The 27,855-nt window shown below is 34.5% G+C and overlaps 1 protein-coding gene across 1 annotated transcript; it reads left to right on the plus strand.

Annotated features, from left to right (window-relative positions):
- Window positions 1-26,890, plus strand: LOC110109964 (serine/threonine-protein phosphatase 7). The gene is made up of 5 exons (XM_020841206.2): window positions 1-511; window positions 4,212-4,706; window positions 5,735-5,881; window positions 26,237-26,344; window positions 26,438-26,890. Exons 1-5 carry the CDS (start codon window positions 65-67, stop codon window positions 26,528-26,530), a joined length of 1,290 nt encoding a protein of 429 aa, XP_020696865.1. The 5' UTR covers window positions 1-64; the 3' UTR covers window positions 26,531-26,890.
- Window positions 26,891-27,855: the final 965 nt, after the last annotated feature.

Below are 27,855 nucleotides of genomic sequence, written 5' to 3' on the forward strand. Positions count from 1 at the left end.
AATAAAAGTTCTTAACGTAGGCCGACCATCGCTTCTAAAACCTCTTTCTTTTTAGCTTCCTCCCATGTCACCGGGAAACTCAACACCCGCCGCCGAGTCAGTGAGTTCACACCCCAAGATACCCATCTCCTGGCCTCCGGACGGATCCCTTACTCGCGAGTGGATTGACGATCTCACCGCCGCCTTGGAGTGGTCCTCGAGGAACCTTCACCCTTCCGAGCTGCCTAATGTTCTTCCCTTTGATGCTCTACATCGCCTGGTGCTTACCGCATCGAACATCCTTCATCAGGAGCCCAACTGCATTCAGATCAATCCTTTCGCCGGACATGAAGTCGGCAGCGAGGTTAGGGTAGTGGTTGTGGGCGATGTCCATGGACAACTTCATGATGTTTTGTTTCTTCTGCGCGATGCGGGATTTCCCTCTGAGAATTGTACCTTCGTATTTAATGGAGATTATGTTGATAGAGGAGCATGGGGCCTGGAGACTTTTCTGCTGCTGCTTGCTTGGAAGGTTGGGTGTTTTTTATCCTCATTGAATTCTGCATCATCGTTTGATTTTAGTTTGAAGTAAAAAATTTCTGTACTTTATACTCTGCAGTATGTTTTGTGGTGGTTTCTATAACTCGCTTGGGTGACTTTTTTCTGTTATTGTTATTAGTGCTAGCATCATTACTGAAAAAGGTATGAGATTTTACAGTGTCCTTGTACATCTAAATATCACATGTGTATGGTTCAAGACAAGCAGTCCAAGTTCCATGCTAGTCGGCAGTCAGAAATATCAAACTGTTGAAAATTGGACAAATTCTTGATTATAATATTTACTTGACATATTCGACTTGACATTGAAACAATCTATTCATTCTATTCTCCTATTATTTACTCAGAAAATTCCAAGTTATTATGTACTTGGAAATATACTTGATTATAACTTGCTCAATGAATCTTTGAAAGTTTTGAAAACCTTTATTAAGAGCTGTTTGGCATCACTTTAGTTTTTATTTTCTATTTTACTATTTTATTTTATTTTGTTTTGACAATTTTGTTTTGACATGAAATAAAATTTGTTTGGAATACTAAACATATTATTTTTATTTATTTATGTGATGGCGGTGGTAGTCATCGATGGGGTAGGCGGTGTTAGCGAGTATGATCGCGGCAGTGGTTGATGAGGTGATGAAGAGCATGGTAGGAAGATCAACAGTGGCTGAGGAGGCGATGAAGGTTGACGGTGGTCGTTGATGATGGTGGCGGAGGTTAGTGATGGTGGCTATGACTACGACTGGTTATGATAGTTGATAACAACACTGAAACCACCTAAAAGTTCTTTTTTTCAGTGTTTTTACAAATAGTTTGATTTATTTAAAAAAAAATAATAATAATTAAAAACACACTAAACAAATTGCTCTTTGAAAACAAAAACAAAAAACAAAAACAAAAGTTAAGGGAAAATTCTATAAGATGGTCATGAGACCTGCAATGCTTTATGGTGCCGAATGTTGGCCATTAAAAGAGAAGCATAATACTATGTTAAGTGTTGTAGAGATGAGGATGCTTAGGTGGATGAGTGGCTTTACCCTTAGAGATATGATACGAAATGAACATATATGCGAAAAGGTTGGAGTAGCTCCAGTGAAAGATAAGATTAGAGGAGTCGTCTTAGATGATTTAGCCACATTAAACGGAGGCATTCCGATCACCATTTTAGGAAAGTTGAGGTATTAGATTTGACTTGTGTTAAGAATGGTAGAGGTAGACCTAAAAAGACTTGGTTAGAAAATATTAGAAATGATCTTTCTTTATTAGATTTAAATGAGAATTTCACTTTTATCAGTACACAATAGCGAAAAAGGATTCATGTAGCCGACCCCCACGTAGTGGGACAAAGGTTTCATGTTGTTGCTGTTGTTGTTGTTGTTTATATTTTAAATATATAATAAGGAAATATTTTATCTTCCCATTGATGATCCCATTTTATAAAAAACGTGCTTTGGCATTATATGATAAGTTGAAAAAATATTGAATGAAAAGTATGATGGACCAAGTCTTTTCTTCTTTTCCTCCTCTTTTTAGGGATGCACTTTTTCTCTCTCTCTACTTAATTGTTGTGTACCCTTTCTTCCTCTCTCCTTTCCTCTTGGGTTGTCTACCCATTCCCTCAAGTAACAAAATTTTCTATGTATCATTTCATTGTGTTCCCTTAGCTTTAATTTGTGTTTTATCTTTTTATTGATATAGGGAAACTTTTGTTGAGTGGTAATGCATGTGAGAGAGAGAAAGGGGGTGTCAACTAGAGGAGGGGGCTTCTCGATTTTATTTTGGTTAGAGAAAAGGGGTGGGGTGAGGGGATAAGAGATAGGAAGCGTGGATGGTTATTTATTTTAAGAGAAAGGGATCAGTGGTTGGATATGTAGAAAGGTGATGGGATTGTGTAGATAGAGAGAGTTTAGGGATTAGACTGTTGTTGTTTATTCTTGAGAATTTGTAAGGAAGGAAAAACTTAGAAAAAAAGGAAGTAGATTAGATGGGTAAGAATTTGAATTTTTGGTAGTTAGGATTCCTTAGATTTGAATAAGAAAATGTGTGTTTAAACTTTTTTAGTTTAGTTTCAAGAATAAAATTTAAGTAATCCTTTATTTTAGGAGGATTTTCAGGAGATTATTATAGTTGGGGGGAGGGGTGGTGGGGGATGAGAGAGGGGGTCAAGTAATGTGAGAATTAAGACAATGAGGGTTAGGGAGATTGATTAAGTTTATAGAGTGGGATGTTTGCATGGTTTTGACTTTGGTTTTAAACTTTGGGTGTTCGGTTTCAATTCACCAAAACGAACACTAAAGAGAGAAGATAAACACATAAAATACAACAAGGGTTTTTTATAAGTTCACCCGATTGATGTCTACCTTATGTTCTATTGTCATCGTCATAGATTTCACTATGATAATATTGATTTGGCTTTATAGAGAAATTTATAACACTAATCACTCATTTATAAATCTAATGAGCATTCTCCTATAATAATGAAAACCTAGGGCAATTAAAAATTATGGTGAAATCCCCAAATTAACATTGGGTAGGTAAGTATGAGCCATGAAGGGTCTTAAGAAGAGAATACATCAATTATGGTGGCCTACAACTTAAAGAATAAAAAGCAAGAAGCACATACCATTGAGAATTCCATGGATGACTTGAAATTGATCTTCATGATAACATAGATAATCATCATTTTATTTGGACAATGACAATTCTTCGGATGAAGTTGGGCTTTGATATTAATTGAAGTAGAGATGCAAGAAAAGCTTTGCGGAAGCCTTGTTGAAGTTGTGGAAGGAGGGGGGAAGACTAGCGAAGAAAGAAAGAAAGATTAACAAGGAATAATCAATCGTAGAACCTAATAGAAAGTAGAAGAATGATAAGCACCATTTGTATTCTATAATTATAATCTCCATTACATGGCCCTTGGACCTCTATTTTTAATAAAGATCTTACAATACAAGACTAAATACATAATTTTTGTCCTAAACTAATGTTAATGTGTATGATAATTAAAATAAAAATGAGACCAGATTAAGCAACTAGGAAAATATATACAATGATAATGACACTAAAACACTAATACTCAATGCACAATTCATGTTTTTCCTATATCAAAATTTTTTTTGTCTGTACATCAATTTTAGATACTAGATCAGCCCATTTGATCAATTTTCTTCTAAAGCTGGACTAACAATTTAATTTTATTATTCTTTATTTATCTATGCAATGGATAGATTTCTTGGTTTTTCCTAATTCTCTTGATTTAGCTTCCTTTCAGCTTACCTGATATACAAATTTCATATTAGTAAAATTATCCTGGGAGCATATGTTAGGCAGTTTTCCAAGGATAATAAAAATTAAATGTCCCTTGGCTGATTGATATAAACATTAGGTTATGATGGATTTTCAAATCCATGGATTATCAGCCTATTAAATGGGGGTGGTTTGTTGTCATTTGATTAACACATTCATCAAGTTGCTGTAATTATTTGTAATTTTTCCAAGATTCTTGACATCTTAACACTCTTCGCAATCACTACCATTTGGCTTGTTTGAATTTTTAACCTGTTTTTTCTTTTAAAAAATCTTCAGGTTTTCTTACTCTCAGATATTGTTTTGCTCAGTTTAAATAGAAGATTAATTCTTTTGGTTCCTTAACATAATTTCTTTATGAGTTGCAGGTCTTCTTACCAAATCGAGTGTTTCTTCTTCGTGGAAATCATGAGTCCAAGTATTGCACTTCAGTGTATGGATTTGAGAAAGAGGTGATGACCAAGTTTGGAAACCAAGGGCAGCAGGTGTATAGGAAATGCTTAAGATGCTTTGAAGGTCTTCCCTTAGCTACCATCATAGCCAATTGTGTATATACTGCTCATGGAGGACTATTCCGCACTGTGCCTGTTATTCCATCCAAGAGGTTAAAAGGAAAAAAAGGCCGAAAGATGAAAAGCTCTACAGGAAGTAGTTCATTAAAGCTTGGATCATTAGAGGAGCTCTCTAGAGCACGACGAACTGTTCTTGATCCACCATGGGAAGGTTCAAATCTTATACCTGGTGATGTACTATGGTCAGATCCTTCATCTAGCATGGGTTTGTCTCCAAATGAAGAGCGTGGCATTGGTTTATTATGGGGGCCGGATTGTTCAGAGAATTTCCTTTCAAAATACCAATTGAAGGCATGTTGAAATCTAGTTTTTTTCCAACTTTATTTTTTGGAACGTTCTTTTTTTGGATAAAATATTTCATCTTATTATGTAATCACGAAGCCAACCCCAAGATGTTGTATGCAGGTTGTTGATTCGATAAATAATTTCCATTCTAAATACTTTAAGATTGTACTGGCAGATGTTATCCTTAGTATATAAGGTGGTTTTTCCTCTCATTTATGCTGAATTGATAAATGTGATTCCGTAGTTCATTTCAATTTATGTCATATTTATTTATTTTCCCTTCAGTTTTCATTTCATTTTAATCCTACTTAGATATCGTACTTGTTGAATTAAAGATTGCATATCCATCAATGTTGGTAATGTTAATTCATGGCGCTTTGACGATTGGTTGACTTGACATATTATTCATTCCCAAAAAAACTGATTTTCCTTTCTGTATTTAATGCTGTGCTTGTTGATGAACACTACAGAGTTGAAACTTAGAAGTACTCAATATATTGTCTGAAATGAAGCCTTTTCTCTCTCTCTCTCTCTTTTTTTAAATTTATCTTAAGCTATAATGAAAATTACTGAAGGAACTTTTACATGATTTATGAAAAAGTCAGTCAATATTATAATATCTTTGAAACTATTAAATTAGATAGTTAGAAATGGAAGAAAAATAGTAAAAGCGAATTATACTTCAGCTTGTAAACCTTAAAGTAAATCCCGGTTTTTCCTCAGAATTAATTTAGCGAGCACGCCATCCACTTATGTTGGAAATGGCTCATAAGTAACCTCTACGGGTCATGCGGCCCTTTTTAAATGTGTTTCCCCTTTGGGAAGTCTTTTAATGGTTTTATCGTGTCATTGAATTATTTTTTAACTATTACTCTTTCTTATGAGAGACATGCAATTTCATTCTAGGTAAAATAATGTAAACAATCCAAATGTAAGTTATGTTTTCTTGCTGATTTATGTTTCATTTTGCATTAAAATGAATTCTTACAATAAAATAGCGTTTCAGTCCTGGAATTTTTTTCCGTTTCAAACAGCTGATCATTCGGTCACATGAAGGTCCTGATGCAAGAGATAAAAGGCATGATATGAAGGGAATTCAGGATGGATACACAATTGATCATGAGGTTGATTCAGGAAAGCTGATTACCCTTTTCAGTGCCCCAGATTACCCTCAGTTTCAGGTTGTTTATTGTCATTCTTGCGCATTAATCTCTGATATTGAAGTTTATTGACAATATGCTGCTGTTATCATATTTCTTGTCTTTGTTAGACTTCTGTTGAAAAGAAAAAAAGTTTTTTTTGCTATTAAAATTCGATTATTTTGCATAAAATCCATTTATACTTGCACGTTCTTCCTTTTCATTTCAATGAATAAAATACTATGAGATTGCAACTTATTGCTGCACTTTTACTTTGTTCAAATTACTAACATTTTCATGCATAAAATGAACGCTTCAGTTAATTAAAGTTGCTGGAGGAATAATTGAGTTTCTCTATTCTAGTTCACTTCTTAAATTGATTTATTCTGACGATTCTTTGTATGTTGAATCAAAGCCATGCTTTATGCATGGTTGCCTGATACGTTCGCATGAGTTTTTAATTCGTAAATGTTCACTCTCAAGTCTACCAACAAGCTATGGTGTCCTGCATATCCATTTTGCATGGCATATGTCTATATATATCTATATATCTGGAGTTAGATGAATGGTATACAAGGGAAAAAAATGGAATTAGATTTTGGAATCATTTTTTCATGGAGGGTTAAGAATGAATGTATATCCATAAACATAGAGGAAATAATTGGTGATGCTTCATAATGGGTGAGGAAAGAAAAGAAGGTGAGTGATCCCCTCAAAAAAATGATATAGGAAAATTTCATGGATTTCTACTTGATTGAGGCTCATCCTTCCTCTTAAAACCTTGGCTCTCTGATCAATTAGGAGAATTTCTTGGATTATCACTACTTAAACTTGTCAAGTCGAATAATCCTTTATACTTCCAACAGTCCCTACTGACGGGCTGACAAAATCAGGGTTCCTTTACTACGACCTTTCTTATTGTTTGTTGAGTAGAAGGAACTGCCAACGATTCGATTATATTTGGCTTGTTGAATCCAGTCTCATACACCCATTCAGACCTTAGTTTCAGGTTGTAGAAGAACTTGTGCTACTCCAGCTTGACTTACTGGAGTGTGTAACCACGAAAGTCCTCTTTCTTGACATTCATAATCTTGGTATGTGGGAGAAGACGATGTCTTGAGTTTTGAAGTATCACTTGCATATATATATATATATATATATATATATCGTAAAAATGCCACATCTCCTCATTTGCATAGATCTTCGTGTTCGATGATTTTAAGTATTTAGATTTCGGCACGCGGCGCAAAGTCGATCAAAATAAATATTTAAAATTCTCCCTGCCTTGTAGGTGATTTTTACGGGGTACTTGAAATGCTTTCTTGCATTACAAGAGAATCTCAAGAAAATAAGCATATACATTGACAAACATGCATGTAATATTTTAACTTATATATGGTACTTCAACTACTTAATCTTTTTGGGTAATCTTTATGTATGATATTTCTTCAAATATTGTCCGTTAATCGGTGACATGATCCTTTGACCATTTAGATTGATGAGTTGATAAGCTCCTCCCTGGTACACCTTCTCGATGACAAAAGGGCTTTCCTAGTTGGATTCGAATTTACCCACTGATTCTTTGGTGCGGGATGATTGACATTCTCTGCACTAGGATCAATTCCCCTTATTGGAATGCTCAAAGACGCATCATCCAATCAAAGGATTTTGCCATCATTGCTTGATAAATCTCTCGGTTCTGTTAAGCCTGTTGTCTGGTCTTATCCAGTGCTTCAAATTCTTTCATCCTCAGTCGAGCATTTTGCTCTTGAGTGAGATCATGCTGGACAACGACCTGTAGTGATGGTAGTTCGATCTCTAGTTGTAACGGTGCTTCAACCCTGAACAGTAGCACATAGGGAGTGGCCTTGGTTGGTGTCTTGTAAGTTGTATGGTATGCCCACAATGCTTCTATCATCTAAGTATGCCACTATCTTTTATTCTTGGTGAGAATATTTTTCAGCAACTTCACCAATATTTTATTGAAGATCTCTGCCAAGGCATTTGCCCCCCTTGAGTTATATATGGATGAATGTCGTCAATCGGTTTTGTGCCAATCGATGAACTTGTAGATTTTAGTACTCTTGAACGTTGTGTCGTTATCTGAAATTATACGGCGTGAAACATCAAATTTATAGACAGCGTTGTGGGTGAAAAAATTAATCACATGCTCAGATATGACTTCTTTAAATTGAGTTGCTTCTATCAATTTGGATAAGTAGTTGTTAGCTTCCAAAATGAAGTGGAGTCCCACAGATGATGGTAAAACTATAAGCCCTTTTGCATCAGTACCCCAACATTGAAACTGCTAGGATGCTATTATAGGGTGCAACGGGTTTGGTGGTTGATGTATAATATCACCGTGGATCTGACATTCGTGACACTTTTGGCATGATCAATGCAATCTTTTAGAATTGATTGTCAATAATAACCCATTTTTTTATCCTAACAACCATCTTTAGACCTGATTGGTGTGCTCCACAAAGTTTTTCGTGAACTTCTGCTACCACCATATTGGTTTCTTTGGTTCCTAGGCACCTTCGCCACATCTGGTTGAAAGCTTTTCGATATAGCGTATTATTAACAAATGCATATCACAATGCTCTCATCCTGATTTGCGCAGCTAACGACTTATCTGTTGAGTGTTTATTTTCTTTAAATTAGTCGATGAAATTTGCCTCCGATCATTTTTATTCTTTAACATCTAAATAATTCCACCATGATTTTGAGGTGACGCTAGCTTTGCGCCTTCTCTTGACTCGATATTCACATGGTGGGTTTTTAATGATGATTTGTTGGGGAGGTTGAGGATCAAACGGAGTTGCATCCTACTGACCTATTTTTGGAAATTTCTCTTCCTGCGGAATTTGTAAAATTGCTAGCTCTAAGACCCAACGAGTGTGGACTCCAATCAATGTAGGCTCATTGTTCATGCTCACCATTTCCTTGGTTAAGTTGGCCAAACAATCAGCTTTTCTATTTTGAGCTCAGGGACTCGAGCTAATTTGATGCCTAGAATTTTTTTCACCGGCTCGAGAACTAGCCGAAGGTAATGGGCTATCTCAAACTTGCTAATTTTATAAACTCCCAATACCTGAGTTATAACAAGCTGAGAATCGCCATAGATCTAGAGGTTTTGGATCCCGTCTGAAATTATAATCTCCAGAGCCGCTACTAGAGCTTCATATTCGGCCTTGTTGTTAGTTCAGTGTTTAGTTAGACCGAACAAGTATCTCATTATGCCTCATTCAAGCGTTATGAAGATGGGACTGATGCCGGCCCGGGCTAACAGTGCTCAAGGGACTCTTCTAGTGCTGCTGTATACAGGATAAGATGCTTCCCCGAAATTGATGCTGAAAGAATGGGTGGTTTAATAAGTATCTTTTGATATTATCAAAAGCTTCCTGATACTCTGTCCATTTGAAGCAGACATCTTTCTTTATTATCTTTGAAAATGGATGACACATACCCGACATATTTGATATGAATCACCGAATGAAAGCTAGCTGTCCTTGTAAGGAACGAAGTTGACGAAGGTTCTTTGACGGCGGCATCTCCATGATCGTCTTGATCTTATTGGGGTCGATTTCGATTCCTCTATGGCAAGCGGCTTACTCCAAAACTTTCTCCGAGAAGACCTCAAAAGCACATTTGAAGGGATTCATCTTTAGATCGAACTTTATGATTATATCAAATACGGTTCTTAAGTTCCAAGGTGGTGATTTTGGTCCATTCCTTTACCACAAGATCATCCATATAGTACTCAACCTTTTGATGGATCAACTCATCGAAGATGCACGTCATCGCCCACTGATAGGTAGCACCAGGGTTCTTCAAGCTGAGGGGCATGATTGTATAGCAAAATATGCCAATGAGCGTTCTGAACGATGTGTAATTCTCATCTTTAGGTGTCATCTTGATCTAGTTGTATCCCAATGATTCTTCTATAATAGACCACATGCCATAGTTGGATGTGTTATCAACTAAGGGCTCTGACACTGGGAGCGAAAGTCGTCTTTTGGACATGCCTTATTAAGATCCCTAAAGTCAATGCAGACACGAATCTGACATTCTTCTTCTTGACTGGGATAATGTTGGCGATCCAATTGGCATATTATTAATTAGAACATGGAAGTCTCTCCTACAGCTCTTGACGTAGCAACCATGAGCGCCCCCCTTCAATTCACATTTCCAACATTTAATCTCGAAAGAACGTGAATGCTTTGCTTTCATATTAACGATTTTCTCACCAGAGTAATATACTTGAGGAGCCCATTCGATGTATTTATAACGCACAAGTAGGACATAAGGTTGTGAGGCTTGATCTCTAGATTTTTGTTCTCCATTCAAATAATGCAGCATTTCTCTAGAAACCACAATATTTCTGCAGAGATGAGACGTTTTTCAATTGATCATTCTTTGACTCTACATAATCATTCAACCTTGCATGCTTAGTGCCACAATTAGGGCCTTCCTTTGGTAACATATAAACGGACTTCCTCTTTACATCGAGCTACCCTCCTTTATCGCATCTGTCACTATTAGAGTCTCTAGAGTTGTCAATTGGATGACTTAGTTGTACCTAATCGACAAAACCTTCAAGTACAAAATAAAATGAGTGTGATTCTTCTTAGCGTGTTTGTTAATTTCAAGGGTTTTCTACCGTGCGCTTGATCTATTGCAAATTTACCATCTTTGCTTGTAGGATATTTGTGTGTTCGTTGAAATACTTTGGCATTTGCTGTGTGCTGCATGCACATGTCTGCATATAACATTATCATTTACTGGTAGGTTTTGTATGTTCATTACTATGTTGATATGGGATATTAGTTGAGCTCATTCATCACTGGTTTCTTTGAGTATGTTGGCTGGCAAGTTCTCATTCAATACACCTCTGTACCTCCTGCTTGCAGAGTACTATTGATGTGAGCATTGTACATTGATCACTTGATCTTTGCTTGCGAGGGATTAATACATTTACCCGTCGATGAATGGCTACTGACTATAGGGCATTTTTGCATTCACGGCCTCTTGCTGACTATCACTGTTGCACCTACGACAAATCTCTAGTCATTACTAGTAGGAGTTCACACTCACTGCATACTGCACTGTGTATGTTTGCATGGGGCTCTGTCATGTTAGCTACATGTTATTAGTCATCACCCGTAGGTGGACTAGTGTGGCATGACAAGTTTCCTATGGTCACTTATAGATTTCCATGTTTATAATGGGCTATTGATTCTTGCTTGCATATGAACTGTCATATCATAAGTTCTTCTATTTGTACATCTGTTGCAGTCCCCTTAGATATGCTTGTAGAAGAGTTATTATACTTGCATCATGTCCATTATTATCACCCATGGGTGGCCTAGCATACTTATCTTCAGTAACATTAGTTGCATGCAAGATGTTGATGTGACTGTAGGGCATCACTGCATTCATTGCCTGTTGCCCTTATGTGAGTTGTTGTGTGCATGACAAATCTTCTATCATTGCTTTCAAGTTTCACCACTATAATATACAATCTGAGTGTTGTTTGCAGAACAAGTCTTTTTCTATTGCATGTAGAAGGTACTTGTGCTCTTTATAATCGACTGATATTGTCTGCAAATTTCACATGTCCGAAGGCTTTCCACTACGACTCCCCTGCTCGTTCATTAATATTTATTTGAATGACTTGAATTGTTATTTAGCATTTGCATTTTCAATTTTATTGTGACTTTTAAATTTTAGGGTCCAGTTTCTTGTTGTTCATTAATGTTCTGTTCCTTGCGCTCTGTTCCAATCAAGTCCGCTGTTAGTCGGAATTTCGGTAGCATCCTGACGTCTCCCATGTTTAGAAGAAATTTAGGGAGTCTTAGCTTTCCCGCAATGTCAAGAAAGACGTGCACGGTCGGTGTTGGATGATATCACGGTCATAGTCTTCAATCCGACCACGCCATAAAAAGCGTGCATTGATCTTCAGGGGTACATGCTTGAAAATGCATAATTTCTTTCCCCGCAGGCACTGAGGCATGTATACTAGTACTTAAGTATTGCTCTGCCACACTAAGAAAAGCAGGTATGAGGCTCACCTATCTCATGGAAAGCACCGTGATGAGTTCCCTCCCACTGTGTTAAGAAAAGCGCGCATAGGTGGTTGCTTATCACGTTGCAAACGCTAAGGCAAGGTTTGATGATTTTACCTTTGTGATTGGGTCGACGATGAAAATTTCAGCAGCGACGGTGGCAAATATGTACAAAAACACAAATTTTCATATATTATTTTTCCTTTTTTTATTTTTAATTTTATTTTTTGTCTCGATCTCCTTATTTTGGCTTTTTTAATAATAATAATAATAAAATTACTAATATTATTAAAAATTTAAAGATAGAAAAATTACCTTAAACTGCTGGTGTTCTACTGATTGAAGGGGTTCAACTATGTTGTACATGTGGGTCTTGGAATAGGGAAGGAAATCGGAAGGTCGGGACTAGGGAAGGGACTATCTCGGGCTTGCAAACTGCCTGCAGGTGTCAATGTTGCTGTGAGAAGATTGGATCGAGAGGAACGGGTTAGGTATGAAGTTCGATTGCTAGCTTGGTGTCGTGTGGCTGGGTGATTTTCGGGACGGACGGGTAGAGAAGCGGCTCGATTATAGGTATGGATGTTTGGGTGGGTGTCGATTTGTAGCCAAGAGCAGGCGACGAGAGCGAAATGTCTGCGATGGGGTGGAAGGTGACGGGTTGGAGACCTGGTAGGATCGGCCTGAGCGTTTAGATCTGCGGTTATTGCAGATGGGTTGAGGGAGGCGGATCAGGGAGAGCTTGAAGAGATAGCTGGGCTGGAGTGGAATCTAGACGGCATGAGGATCTTGGTTGGGTCAGATAGCAGCGATTGGTGTGGGATCGGATGTGTGTAGCTTGGAAGAGGCAGTTGCGGGAGGAAGAAGTCGGTACATGGAGAAAAATCGAATAGAGGATTCGTGGCTTCTTGTGTGTCAAAGATGAGTGAAGGCTTTAGAATCAGGCTAAGGGATTTGAAGCTCGCGTGCGGGAGGAAGAAGGGAAACAAACGAAGTCTCGTTCATTCTAGTTTTATTAACGTGTGTAGAACAGAGATCGTGTGAAATTGTGCGGAGCTCGTTGCATAAAATGCAGTTGGACATTCGAGCTATAGGATATGTTGGATTTGAGCGCCGTTCGTGCGGTGAGTCACGTGCAGCCGGATAGGTTCTTGAGATTTGAGCGGATTTTTTTCAATCGTGATTAAGTTAACAATATCTCGGTCCGGGACACCGCTTTGATACAAATTTGATACGTTGTGGAAGTAAAAATAGTGAACAATATAAAAGTACAGGAAAACAAAAATTGTATTTGATTTTTTATTAAAACTTCAATAAGAAACAACAAGATATAGGTTATTTACAATTCGAGAGGTAGATCGGCTCTTCTAAACAACCTAGACGCCGCTAGGAAGCCCTCATAGAAAAAAACTACAACAACCATTCACAAAACTCATCATAGCATTCGCCTTAAAACCCTAAACAAACCTTTCTTAATTAGTCCGATAACACAATAATACAAATGAAACCTTCCTAAACAATTAAACATGATTTATAAAACCTTCATAAACAATTAAACATGATTTATAAAACCTTCTTAACCAATTAAACATAATTTAGGAACTCTTTCTAAACAATTCCCCATTAATTAGGAACCTTCCTAAACAACTTCCCATTGATTAGAAACCTTTTAAATATCTTTCCCTAGGCCCCACAAGGTGGGCTCCCTGGTATATCATACATTTTCACTCAGAAGTAGTCGATTCTGAGGCAATAAAGGTGGTTGGAGTTGATTAAATATTATAATTTTAATATTATTTATTAGTCAAGCAAAGCGAATGTGGTTGCTGATGCTCTAAGTATAAAGTTTTGTGGGAATGACAACCAATCTTATTACTTCTGAGCAAGTATTAATTAGAGATAGAAATGCTAGAATTAGGAATGGTATGTTCATCTAAAGTGTTTGCTGGAGTTATTTCCAAGCGTTGACCCCTATACGATGAACTGCGCAAGAAAAGAAAAATCGACGAATAAAGCAACGTGCGCAATGGCATAACACATCACTTAAAAGGTCAAACGACCTCCGATTGCCAAACGGAGGGTGGCGTCACGATCAGGACGTCGATTTCTCCTATGTCGAGACCCCTCGCAATCAAATCGAGCGAGATCGATACGAAGGGATGACTAACACCCAAAATGGATGACGATCGATGCCCAAATGGCGTCCGATCGCAGAACAGATTGCGTCGTTGCGTCCGGAACGTCGTCAACATTCAAGAATTACGTTTCCTACATTCAATTGGGATCATCCGAAGTGGTGGCACGGATCCCAAAGTAAGGGCATGCATATTGAGGAATTGGGACCTCGATGTTGACTAAACAATGTCTGATTGACGAATGAACTTCACCGTTGTATTCAGGACATCGCAAATACTCAAGAACTATATTTTTATGTTCAATTGGGATTGGCCGAGACAGTAACATGAATCCTGAGGTGAGGATGCATAAATCGAGGAATTTAGCACTCGATGTCGCTCAAACGATGTCCGATTGCAGAATGGACATCGCCGCTACGTTCAGAACGCCTTCAATACTCAAGAACTACATCTTATGCATTAAATTAGGATCATACGAAGTGGCGGCCTAGATCTGAAAGTGATGACATGTATATCGAGGAAAGGGGCATTGATATCATCCAAATGACCTTCAATCGTGAAAGGGACTTCACCATTGCATTTAGAACGTCCTAAATACCTAAGGATGATAGCCAATTTGTTCAAATTAGAACACGTGAGGAGGTCGACATGTCTCCCGAAGTAATAACACATTTTTTGAGGAAAATTATGCTTGATGGCACACAAATGATGTTCGATTGACGAACAAACTTTGTCGTTGTGTCTGGAATGCCGCTTATACTCTAAATTAACTGACAATTTATTCAATTCAGGTTGCACACGCAAATTGAGACAGTTCCGATGCAACAACACACAAATCAAGAAATTTAGCAAGTGAAGCTATCCAAATGACATCCGATTGATAAACATACTTCATTGTTGTGTCCATAATACTGTTAATACTCTAAATGCACTACCAATTTGTTTAATTAAAATCACGCATGCAAATCATCATCAGCCGATGCTGGTCACCACCACTGTCAGCCATCACCACCATCATTACCTGCTGGTGGCTGCCACTAGCCATTGGCTACCATTGCCATTATTTGTTGCCAGTCGCTACCATATGTGGTTGGCCTCTGTCGCCGTCACCCACTCGCCACCATTGCTAGCCATCGCCACCATTGTTACCTGTCACCGGCAGCTGTCACTAGCCACCGGCCACCACTGCCGCTATCTACTGCCGGCTGCTGCCATATGTCGTTGGCCTCCGCTATTGTCATCCACTGTCTGCCACAATTTTTTGGATTTTACACTACTTTCATTTTACTTCAGAACGCGCGCACACACACACACCTGTATTTAGTTTGTATTCATCCAAACAACTTCAATGTATTCCTTTTACATTACATTCTTTTTACACTTCATTTTTTTTAGCTAACCGAACAACCCCTTAATTTTTTTTCAAGATCCTTTTTTCTATGATCCTTTAAGTTAAGAGTAGTTTTCATCAGTCTTTTTAACCCTTCGTTTATTTCAAGCTCATCAAGCCTTTTCTTTGCCAAGCATTTATTTGTATAGCATACCACATTTTTCATCAATAGCTTTACCTTTGTTAATTCTAGCCGATGCTAAAAAATCCTCCTACTTCATTTATTATAGTTGGGTGCTGGAAGAAGTTTTAATCAATATTGTTTTTCGAATTAATTCTATGAGATGGTAAAAATTCTTCTGATGACCTTGTTAGCAGAGTAGATGTATTAAAATTTGCTCACCTTAAAAATGGTAGAGATGGACTTAAAAAAACTTGATTAGAATTTATTTAAAATGTCATTTTTATTAGATTTAAATGAGAATTTAACTCCTAATAGGACACTGGATAATAAAAATCTATGTAGACGACCTCACATAGTGGGATAAAGGCTTGTTATTGTTCAATTCTTATTCACTTCTATTCTTGTTTCCTTTGGTCTATCCCTTAATCATTCCATAATAGTTTTATTTATTTATCTAATTATTTCATATTCTGCCCTCCATTGTGTGAGCCTTAACCACAACAACAAGAACAACACAACATCACACCTTTATCCCACTATGTGGGGTCAGCTACATGAATTCTTTTTCTCCATTGTGCCATATTAAAAGTTAAATTCTCATTTAAATTTACTAAAGAAATGTCATTTCTAATATTTTCTAACAAAGTCTTTTTAGGTTTAACTCTACCCTTATTAAGATAATTCAAATCTAATATATAAACTTTTCTAATCGGGTCATTGGAAGACCATCGTTTTATGTGACCAAACTATCTAAGGCGACTCTCCATAATCTTATCTTCCACTGGAGCTACTCCAACCTTTTCACGTATATGCTCATTTCGTATCCTGTCTGTAAGAGTAAAGCTACTCATCCACCAAGCATCCTCATCAGTCATCTCTGCAACACTTAACTTAATATTATTCTTCTTTTTTAATGGCCAACATTCTGCACCATAAAGAATTGCAGGTCTAACCACCATCTTATAGAATTTTCCCTTAAATTTGAGGGGGACTTTTCTATCATACAACAAGCCCGATGCATTCCTCCGCTTCAAACATCCAACTTAAATTATACTATTAATATCCCCATCTATTTCACCATCACTCTGGACAATAGATCCAAGATATCTAAAATGTGTACTTTTATTAATAACTTGATCACCCAAAGTCACAATCTCCCCACTAGAACTATTATTATTAAAATTACATTCCATTTATTCAATTTTAGATCTACTCAAACAAAAACCTTTAGACTTTAAGGTTGGCCTCCATAATTCAAGTTTACCTTCAAGTCCCTCTCTAGTCTTATCAACTAGAAGAATATCATCAGCAAAAAGCATACACTAGGGTACAACCTCTTGCAAATGTCTAGTGAGAACATCCATGAATAAAGCAAAAAGATATGGGTTTAAGGCTGATCCTTGATGTAATCCAACTGAAATAAGAAAATGCTTGGTCAAATCACCTTGTGTATGGAAACAAGTAACAACTCCTACGTACATATCTGTATATCCTTAATAACTTGAATATAAGCATTATTAACCCCTTTTGTTTCTTGACTTGAATATATACATACTCGGTCAAACCACCTTGTGTGAGCCTTAACAACTTAATTAGCACTTGCTCTTTCCTTCTTTGTTTAACCACCAATCTAACTTAACATTCTGATTACTTTATTTCAACTTAGTCAGCGTAAAACTTGTCAAATAATAATGACATGAATACTTTAAAAAATTGTGTTAATGCTAGGCGTCCCCTGGAAGCGACGCGCTGTATGGCCTGAATACAGTGACAACTTTTAACTGGACACAATAGCGAGAAAGGATTCATGTAACTGACCCCACATAGTGGGACAAAGGTAGCATGTGATGTGACATTTTATGGTCTTGTGTTTCTGATATTTATGTAGCATGTGATGTGGATATATGTATATATATATAGGCAAAATGATTTTTGCTTTTTATTAATAATTAACAACACAAAAGTTCAGGATGATGAAAGATAAGCAAACTACTAGAATTTTATGCAAAAGGAAAACCATCAGCATATCTGATAAAATTAAATCTTGTTTTTTATCTGATAACCAAAAAAAAAAAAAAAAAAGAATAAGAAAGAGAGTTAGCAGTGGAGGAAAGCGAAATAAATCATCAATTGACAAGCACTGTATTTGTACAGGGAGATTGATGAGGATAGATTCAAGTAAAGCTTCTAATGCAGATCTACTATGAGAAGCATAAAATCATGCAAACACATATAATTCACAGAGCACTCATAGCATTTAGAAATGCTAAGCATTTATTCATTACTTTTATATGAAAATGAAAATGTGAAGAGAATAAATGCAAATGCTAAGCAATACTTTTCTTATATAAATAGCATTTAGAAATTTAGATGCACGATAAACCATGCAACACATTGAAAATCACATACAAAGAAATTCAGATTGTACTAAACTTAATTAAATATGTAAATCGATAGTAAGTTATAGGGAGATAATCTCTCCCAAAAAATTATAAGCTTCAAAGATTTGACCTTCACAGGTAGAAGGAAGAACAAATGCAACCATAACTTTATTCAGAATAATTAATTGAGTTTTGTAGAAGATCAAGTCTCTCATTTATAATTAGAACCCTTTAGGAAAATCCCCTTGCTCATGAAGAAAATAAAAAAGTGAAAATCCAAAATTGATTAATCTCGATAATATAAAATCTACAAGTTATGATTTTCTCGTAATAATAATAATATCAATCAGCTGTATATCAACAATCCTGATTAGCTAGACATACCTAATCTCGTTCACAACCAAACAGAAAACTGCCAGCCCCATAAGAAAGTTGTAGATTTCATGAGTAGGCCACATTTCCTCAATTAGTGGAGGAACCAACAAATTTTGTAGGTGCAATGAAGGCAACTATAAGTCTTGTGACACCCCCAAGTCTTTTGACTGTAACAGAGGCAGTGAAAGCGGATCAAGTTGCTTGGGCGAGTATGAACTTGTATAGACGGTAGGAGATGGAGAAACAAAGTAAATTGGGAACCAAAGTTGCATAAAGGAGGTCCAAGAGGAGTATGCTTATATTATTTGTAGAGATAGGTAGAGGAACTCTGAGAGTCTATGATGCATAGACACGGACACGGGACACGACAATTATTGAAAATATAGGACATGAACATGAGTCGGACATGGTATTATAGTATTTATATTTTAAAAATAGTGTAAACAAATTAAATAAGTATAATTTTAAAAATAATTTAGAAATAATAAGTCATTTAACTAGAATTTGTGCTTAAAATGATTAGTATTAGGTTGTCGAGAGTCAAGCCTCGATGCTATTTATCAGTTACCGAGAGAGGAGATGATAATACCTTCACTGCCAAAGAGAAATGAAAATGAGAATATTTGATGAATGGGTATTAAGTGCGGATGTTGATTTGGTGTTGTGGATAGGAAATAAAAATTTTTGTATAAATCCCTCCAAATACAAGAAATTAAATTTAAAAAAATTCATAAAATATTTAAGATACGCGTGTCAGACACGTGTGTCCAATTTGTATTTAATATTTTTTTAATTGGACACATTTCCAGTGTGTCCGACACGTTTCAGAGGAGTGTCTGACGAATGTCGTGTCAGAGGAGTGTCGGACGAATGTCGTGTCGGATATTGCACGCCTCTTTGAGGGGAAGTGTCGATGCATCATAGCTGAGAGTTAAGAATTGCAGGAGGATTGTCTCCATTGAATTGAATAACTTCTCTAATTGTTTGCTCAAATTGATATTTTAATTATTTCTTTCTTTTAGGTCAAGTCAATGAACATGTTTATGTGTAGACTCTCGACTCGACTCTTGTGCAGATTCATGTCTATTAAATTCTATTGTAATTATTAATCTATTTTACATCTAATCCATTATTTGATTAATATTTATAAACTATAATTTTTTGAATTTGTTCAATTTTGACAATGCATCATTCTTGTATTGTGTATAATCAACTTCAAATTAGATGATAATGGTTTTTCCTTAGAAATATTAGTTAATGGTGCAATAGTCTTAAAAAATGGATTAGTATAATATTTCTCAAATTTCAAAGCTTTGCATAAAACCTCATCTAGAGTCTTTGGAGAACGTAGCTGAATTCATGTCTACTTTGTTATCTAAGAACTTAAAGAAAATATTTTTGAGGTGTACTTTTAATGAGATAGATATGTTAGCATAATAATGTATTTATATTCAGTGCTTTTAAATTTAATAAATATTTAAAATCATCGTAGCCACCTTATTTAAAGTTTTGAATTTATCATGTAGAATGTTTTAATTTAGATTTGTATTTATATCAGCCTATGTAGGTTTTGTTGTAACAGTAAGACTTCTAATATTGAGCATGTCTTAGTAGTATTATTTTAAAATGTTCGATCCTTTGGGAATTAGATATTTTGTAAGTTTCCCAAAGATCTCATAAGCTATATTAGTACAAAAACAACAAGCTTTTATCCCACCATGTGGGTGGCCTATATAAATCTTTTTTCATTATTGTGTCTTATTAAGAGTCAATTTCTCATTTAAATTTAATAAAAAATGATTTTCACCTTTTTAAGATAGACCGGATCTAAAATATTTACTCTTCTAATAGGGTCATAGGAAGGCTGACATTTTATGTGAATAAACCATTTAAGGCGACTCTCTCTAATGTTATCTTCCATTGGAGCTACTCCAACCTTTTCACGTCTATGCTCGTTTCGCGGTCTCTCTCTAAGTGTAAAGCCACTTATCCACCTGAGCATCTCATCTCTGCAACAATTAATTTATGCTTCTCTTTTAATGCCCAACATTTTGCGCCATAAAATATTATAGGTCTCACCACTATCTTACAAAAATTCCCTTTAAATTTGTGGGGTATTTTTCTATAATACAATAGGTTTGATACATTCCTCAACCATTCAATTTGAATTCTACTAATGATATGTCCTTTTATTTCATTGCTTTGAACAATAGACCCAAAATATCTAAAATATGTACTTTTATTAATATCTTGATCACTCAATGTCACAATCTCATTACTAGATCTATTACTACTAAAATTACACTTTATGTATTTGGTTTAAACTCAAATGAAAATCTTGAGACTCTAAGATTGACCTCCATAATTCAAGCTTTCCCTCAACTCCCTCTCTAGCTTATCAGCTATGTTGTACTGATACGGATATGGCAACACATATACGACACGATACCGATATGGGACACATCAATTCTTAAAAATACAGGATATGGGTACGGCATGGACACGACATTATCATTTATAAATCATGCATAAAAAATTAAGAAAGCAATCAAAGCATAATATTTGATATTACAAAAAAAATGAAGGTAACATTATTTGCAGCCTTGTAGCTTATAATATAAAAATAAAAGTATTAAATGTCAAGTACAACAACAAAAGCATAAACATAAATTGTCTAGCACATGAAGTTTCAGCTATTCAATAGAAGGAATGATATGATTAGCTTCTTCAGTTGTTTGTCTTGAAATTCTATATTATCTTCAATAAATATCATAGCTTCTAATTCAGGCTCATCAAGTGAAAGATTAACAATTTCTAATATTTCCATATCATCAAGACACTCAAATTTATCTCAGAAATGAGAGAACCTCGCTCGCAACCGCGGAAGTAAATACGAAGCGTCTTTTTTTTTGGATTTTTTATTTTTTCAACAGACAGATGTATCGGATATGCGTGTCCTTTTGAAATTAAATAGTATTTTAATTGGATACGGCAATGTCGTATCCGACACATATCAGTGTCATATTGGAGGCGTATCCGTGTATCAGATACAACACGCCTTCATAAATGGGTGTATCGGTGTAACATAGCTTATCAACAAGAATAATATCATCAACAAAAAGCACAAACCAAGGTCCATCCTTTTGTAGATGTCTAGTAAGAACACCCGTAATTAAAGCAAAAAGATGTAGGCTTAAAATTAATCCTTAATGTAATTCAACTGAAATGTGAAAAATACTTGGTTACATCTTGTGTTTGAGCACACGTAATAGCTCCTATATGTATAACATTGATGACTTGAATATAAGCATTATTCACTCCTTTCTTTTCAAGAATTCTTTAGAGCACTTCTGCACTTCTCTTGAAACTTTATCATATGCTCTCTCTAAATCAATAAATATCATATGTATATTCTCCTTACTCTTTCTATATTTCTCCATCAAGTCGCTCAACAAATGTATAACTTCTATAGTAGATCTCTAATGGATCAACATATTTGATTGGGAAGGAATTAGAAGGTTTCCTAATCAAGAGGGAGCTATTTAGGAAGGTTCTTAATCAAAGGAAAATTATTTAGGAAATTTTTAATTATAATTGGGAGGGAATTATTTAGGGCAAGAGATCTAATTTGAATTCAAAATCTAAGGAAAAATTTTTTAGGGAAAGGGAGGAGGAATCAAGGGGGAATTATTTAGGAAAATTTTAATTATAATTTGGAGGGAATTATTTAGGGCAAGAGATCTGATTTGAATTCAAATATGAGAGAGAATTATTTAGGCAAAGAGGACCTATTTGGGAGGGAATTAGGATGGGAGAGAGTTAGGGGAGCCTACTTAAGGCTAATAATAAGGTGATTTCAAGATTATGATATTATTTGCTGAATTTAGATTGTTCGTAGGGAGTTTTGAGCTCTTGCCGGCGAATAGGGATTTGGGAGAGCCAGATCTTCCTCTCTAGTAAAAACTCCATTGTATCTTATTACTTTCTTCCATATATCATTAATTAAAAAGGGTTCTCTCTTATTATTGCTCTTAATTCCTCTTGGAGATTGTGTTTGGGATTGCTGTAATTTAATTTCAGCCAAGGGAGATAAAATTTTAACAAGCACTTCCTATCAACTCTATGATGCATCATCACTTCTCTTCAAAGAGGTATGTAGTGTCCGACATATATTGGAAACGACACTCATCCAACACACCTCCGATAAGTGTTGAACATGCCGAAGACGTGTTTGATCAAAAATATATCAAAAATAAATTGGATATGTGTCTTAAATATTTTATGATTTTTTTTAAATATATTTTTTTGTATTTCAATTTTTTATTTTTTTTTAAATAAAAAATATTTTTCTTATATCCTCTATAGACCCCTAAATCAATTGCCTGGACTTAATATCCCCATTCCATAAGCAATTTCATTTTCATTTCTCTTTGACTAGTCATGACTAGAATTTCACAATAATGGCTAATGTCATATAAACATCAATTTGGATGCCATCCAACATTAACATTTCAATATCTTCTCTACACCAATTTTTGCGTTGATATTAATGCTCGATGCTAACAATTTCTGCATCCATAGTCATGCCTTCATGCCCTTTTGACATCTCATCTTTTTTGTCCAACATCATCTCAACATCGACGAGTGATGTTGACACTCTAAACTGTATCTACATTCTATATTTTAAAAAATTAAGAGTTGCCATGCCCGTATTTATGCATCATAGGTAGACATACGCGGCATGAATCTAAACTGATTTTGAGAAACATTAGGATCACATTGTCACCTATGCCCAATTTCTCTCTTCTATAGTTTCATTGTATGATATATTAACTTAATTCATCTATAATTCGCATACTCTTGTTCATTGCCTTTATTCATAAAAATATGAGCCAACACACTCCACTAATTTTGCATCATTTTAGTTTTCAAAATAATATTGAAAAGTTTAATAAGCTAAAAAAATCCTTGATCTCCTAAAAATTTTCACGATATTAGATACTACTGCCATTTCACTCTATTTTATTTAAGTCTCTCTAACTTTGATTTTATTAATACTACATCAAAATAAATTTTTATTTTTTCATGTAGGATGATAATGTCATTAAAGTCAATCATATTATTGTAACATTCTTTAAAAAATTTGTTGAAATATCTCATCTGCCAATGTTGAATATCCTCTTTTAAGAAAATCATTTTTAATTTTCATCTTTGATATAATTCACCTTTTCTAAATCTTTGCTTTTTTTGTTTCTCTTTGCTTGGCTAATTTATACATACATCTTTCGCCTCTCCTTAGAATTTAATATATTGTATAAAGCTCTAAAAGCTAATATTTTTTGTTTCACATATTTTCTTACAATCCCTACGGGCCTACTGGCCCCTCTAATTCTGTTCTAATTTTTCTAACTTTTTTCGTTTAAATCAATTTTTGAAGCAAAACTTCTTTTTTTTTTTTCTCTTTTCTTACACATTTGGATTTAACCTCTAATTGAATTTACTATTACGATATTTTTTTTATTCTCCAAGTAACAATCATAATATCACTAGTTATTTTTTTTTTAAATAACATTAGCTTCCTCATGAATAATCCAAATCTAAAGATCTTGAATTTTATTTAAAAAATATTTTCATAAACGTTATTTAAATTTATCCATCTAATCCTAGAATAATATTTTACTTCACTTTTTATTTTTCACCCTTTCATCTTAAATTCCAAAATTAATTAGCATGCTAAATACATAAATTTCACTTGGAATTGCTTTATAATCTTTCCATTATAAATGATCTATTTTTTTGCATATTAAAATAATCAATCTAAATTTCATTGTTTCCATTCTCCTCTTATTTCCTAAATAAAGTATTAGCTATTACAAAATTATAAGCTAAAACAAAATCTACATGGTCCTACCACTTTGTTCAGTCACACCAAATCTATAGCCACCATGAATATTGTTAAAATCTTCTACCACTCTACTTTTTGGCTATACAACATGTCACTTTTGGGGAATTCCCTAGTATTTACATAATATATTAAATATTTTATATAATGATTGTTTGACATGTTCTGTTTTGGTTGTTGGCTTCCTAATACAACCCTCTATTTTTCTCATCTAGTGCCTCGGACTCAACAACAACAATGTTAGATTCATTAATATTATGTTTGCCTTTGAATGGAGGAATATAATGTTTAATCTCATAACAGTTATATTGGAATTGTCTAGAATTATAATTAAATGATATAATGTAAATATTATTATATTAATTAACCCATATATTATATATTATATCCTATAAAAGTCTATATATATATTATGACCCTAAGCTTTGATATCAAATTGAATTCAAAATGTCTTAAGGTCTAGGGTTTTTTAATACAAATTTAGCATGAGATCACAATCATGCAATACATAATTCACAGCACAAACTCATAATTTCATTAATTATTCATTACTTCAAAATGAAATAGAAAATGAGAGAATCAGTGCATATGTTAGGAAACAATGTTTAGAAATTTAGAATTATGAAATAGTATAAAACTAATTAAAAATCATACAAAAAATTCCTGAGTATATTAAAATTGAAATAAATTATTTACAAATGCAAAACTTGCACAAGAAGACATTTCCTAGAATTTTTCATGTTCTCATTTGATTAAAGATTTGACTCCTGGTTGTAGAATGAATTATATATCCAGCTAGAATTTTATTCAGAATAATAGATAAAGTTTTGAATAGCGGTCAGAATCCTATTTATAATTATAAAGACCATTAGAAGAATTCCCTATTCAACTTTTAACCAAAAAAAAAAAAAAGTACAAAATAGATAAATATGATAGTAGAGAAGCTACAAGACAGATCAATAAGCAGCAGCATATCCGCATTTTGTAACTCAAACGAAAGAATACATCAAGCCCTGCAAGAAGTCTTGAAAGTTTCACAAGAAAGAAGGTTGTAGACCTTGCAACTAATTGATTGTGGAAGGCCGCAAATCTGGTCGGCTCATTTATTTCAGGTGTATGGAAGGCAACCATTATTATTCTACAATTACAGTAGAGGTGGCGAGTCATAAGAGGTGGTGAAAATGGTGGAAGCTAGAGATAAAAAAAGATGGAAGAGCCAAAGGAGGAAAAAGTGTTTGTGATGCAGACATTTCAGAATTACATGCCCAACTATGATGCACCGACGCTTCTCCTCAAAGAGGCGTGCAGTGTCTGACACATATCTGACACGACACTCATCCGACACTCCGACGCGTGTCGGACACGCCGAAAACGTGTCTGATTAAAAAATTTAAATTAAAATTGGACACGTATGCCCGACACACTTATCTTAAATATTTTATGATTTTTTAAAATATAATTTCTTGTATTTGGCAGGATGTCGTGATTTAAATTAAATTTCTTATTTCTTATCCACAACACAAAATCAACGTCTTCACTTAATATTCATTCATCAAATATTCTCATTTTTATTTCTCTTTGGCAGTGAAGGTATTTTCATCTCCTCTCTCGGTGACTGATAAACGGCATCGACGTCTGACTCTCGACATCCTAATACTAATCATTTTAAGCACAAGCTCTAGTTAAATGACTTATTATTTCCAAATTATTTTTAAAATTATACTTATTTAATTTTTATATACTTTTTTTTAAAATAAAAAAATTATAATACCGTGTCCAACTCGTGTCCGTGTCCTAAATTTTCAATAATTGATGTGTCCCGTGTCCGTGTCATATCCGTGTCGCCGTGTCCGTGCATTATAGATGCCCAATGATTGTAGACAACGAGATCATAAAGTAATGGTTAGAGGTCTGGCTTGGAGCAATTGTTAGATTGCCTCTATTATGATCTTGAGATCTTATAATTAATATTTGGAATTTGTGTTTACTATCTAGAATCATACTTGTACTTCATCTTCATTGCAGGCTACTGATGCGCGATACAACAATCGTGGTGCATATATTGTATTGCAACCGCCAGATTTTGCGACTCCCGAGTTCCATACCTTTGAAGCTGCCAGACCAAGGCCTGAGGTGCTCTACCGTTTCCTACATAATGCTTTTCGTGCAGCTGCTCTGTTTGTCTTTTTTGTTCATCATGTAGGCTAAGCAACTGTTCTCATGCAGGTGAATGCTTATTATGATTTTAAAGAAGTAATCGACTCTGATGAAGAGCTGGATTTAGAATCCATGGAGCACAGCTCAGTAGCCAGCATTTGAAGGAAGTTTTGCGTATGGCTGAATTTTTTATTTTAAACCATATTTTGTCTAATTGTTTTATTTAATATAAATTTGTGAAGGTGAAAAAGATTAAGACTTCGTTTGGGGCGGCTTTCTTATTGCTTTTTAAATCAGCTTTTTATTATAAAAGCTGTTTTAAGAAATAATAAGAAAGTCGTCCAAAATGAAGCCTAAGTTAGGGATGTAAGTCATTATTTTGTATGATCAGCAGTTACCTCATGCTATTTTTGTTTTCTCATAATCTGATCGGGAGCCATGTAAAATTTAGATATTGTACCTTTTGTTCTTTGTAAACAATTCATTTTATGATTTGAAGAAAGTTTTGCTATTTTTGATCAATTTTGTATGATCTGAGGACTAAAGGGAGTAATTTGAAGCATTACTTCAGCTGAAACTATGAGGGAGATCATTTAAAATGGGCTCAAATTTTGTATTGATGGATGAAGTTAGATTATGAATCCACACATTATATCTCCTTTGATTTTTCGTCCTAATTTTTGGGCAGTGTTTCTATCTACTTATTTTATTAATGGTTTTTATGTTATGTTGCAAATGCGCTAATTGCCAAAGATTATTTTTTAACTGTTTTATTTTCAGTAAGTGTTATGTAAGTTTGCGACACCTAAATATCTTTTTAATTTTTTTTTAATAAGAACTAATAATTCTTAATATTTTATTGATTAAAGAATTATTTGGTGTAGAAAAAAATATAAATGTTGATGTTAAGGAGCAATAATTTTTTTTTTATAAGTTTATTTGAGGAGAAATGCTTATCCAACAGAAAAAAAACTGAAAGTATTTTTTTTTACACTCTCATGAAGCTTTTTAACAATAAAATTTGAAGGAATTACCCTAATGCCAATGTGAGAAAATGCTCTTATATAGCATGAAATTACCTTGACATGAAATGCCTTGAAAAGTCCATTTTATTTAGATATTTTATTATTATTTCCTCAATTTTCTGTAAATATTTTTATTAATTTATCTTTTGAATTAAAATTACTGTGCATATTAGGAGAATTTCAGTTTCACCACTGAATAGTTATTATTTTGTCCATTATGTATAATATCTTAAATTTACTATTTTTAAATATATTTTATTACAAAATTTTTTATTATTTTTATCACTTATTAATCAAAATCATATAATTTTATATAATTATAATATTATAAAAATATTTACATGCTAATTTTTTGAGCTCACTACAATTTTTTTTTTCATTCTTTTGCGGTTGGATTGACTTTTTTTGTTAATTTGGAGAGTTTAAAAGTAGTTAAAATAAAAAATGTTAGAATCCTTCTCA

This window comes from Dendrobium catenatum, unplaced genomic scaffold, assembly GCF_001605985.2.
Source record: "Dendrobium catenatum unplaced genomic scaffold, ASM160598v2 fragScaff_scaffold_44, whole genome shotgun sequence".
Classification (NCBI taxonomy): domain Eukaryota; kingdom Viridiplantae; phylum Streptophyta; class Magnoliopsida; order Asparagales; family Orchidaceae; genus Dendrobium; species Dendrobium catenatum.

What these genes read in the sequence shown, in the direction of transcription:
- LOC110109964 (XM_020841206.2), top strand. Translation starts at nt 65, where the DNA reads ATGTCACCGGGAAACTCAACACCCGCCGCCGAGTCAGTGAGTTCACAC. An exon ending in TGCTGCTGCTTGCTTGGAAG is followed by an intron (nt 512 to 4,211) that starts GTTGGGTGTTTT and finishes TATGAGTTGCAG; the next exon opens with GTCTTCTTACCAAATCGAGT. An exon ending in CAGATTACCCTCAGTTTCAG is followed by an intron (nt 5,882 to 26,236) that starts GTTGTTTATTGT and finishes TCTTCATTGCAG; the next exon opens with GCTACTGATGCGCGATACAA.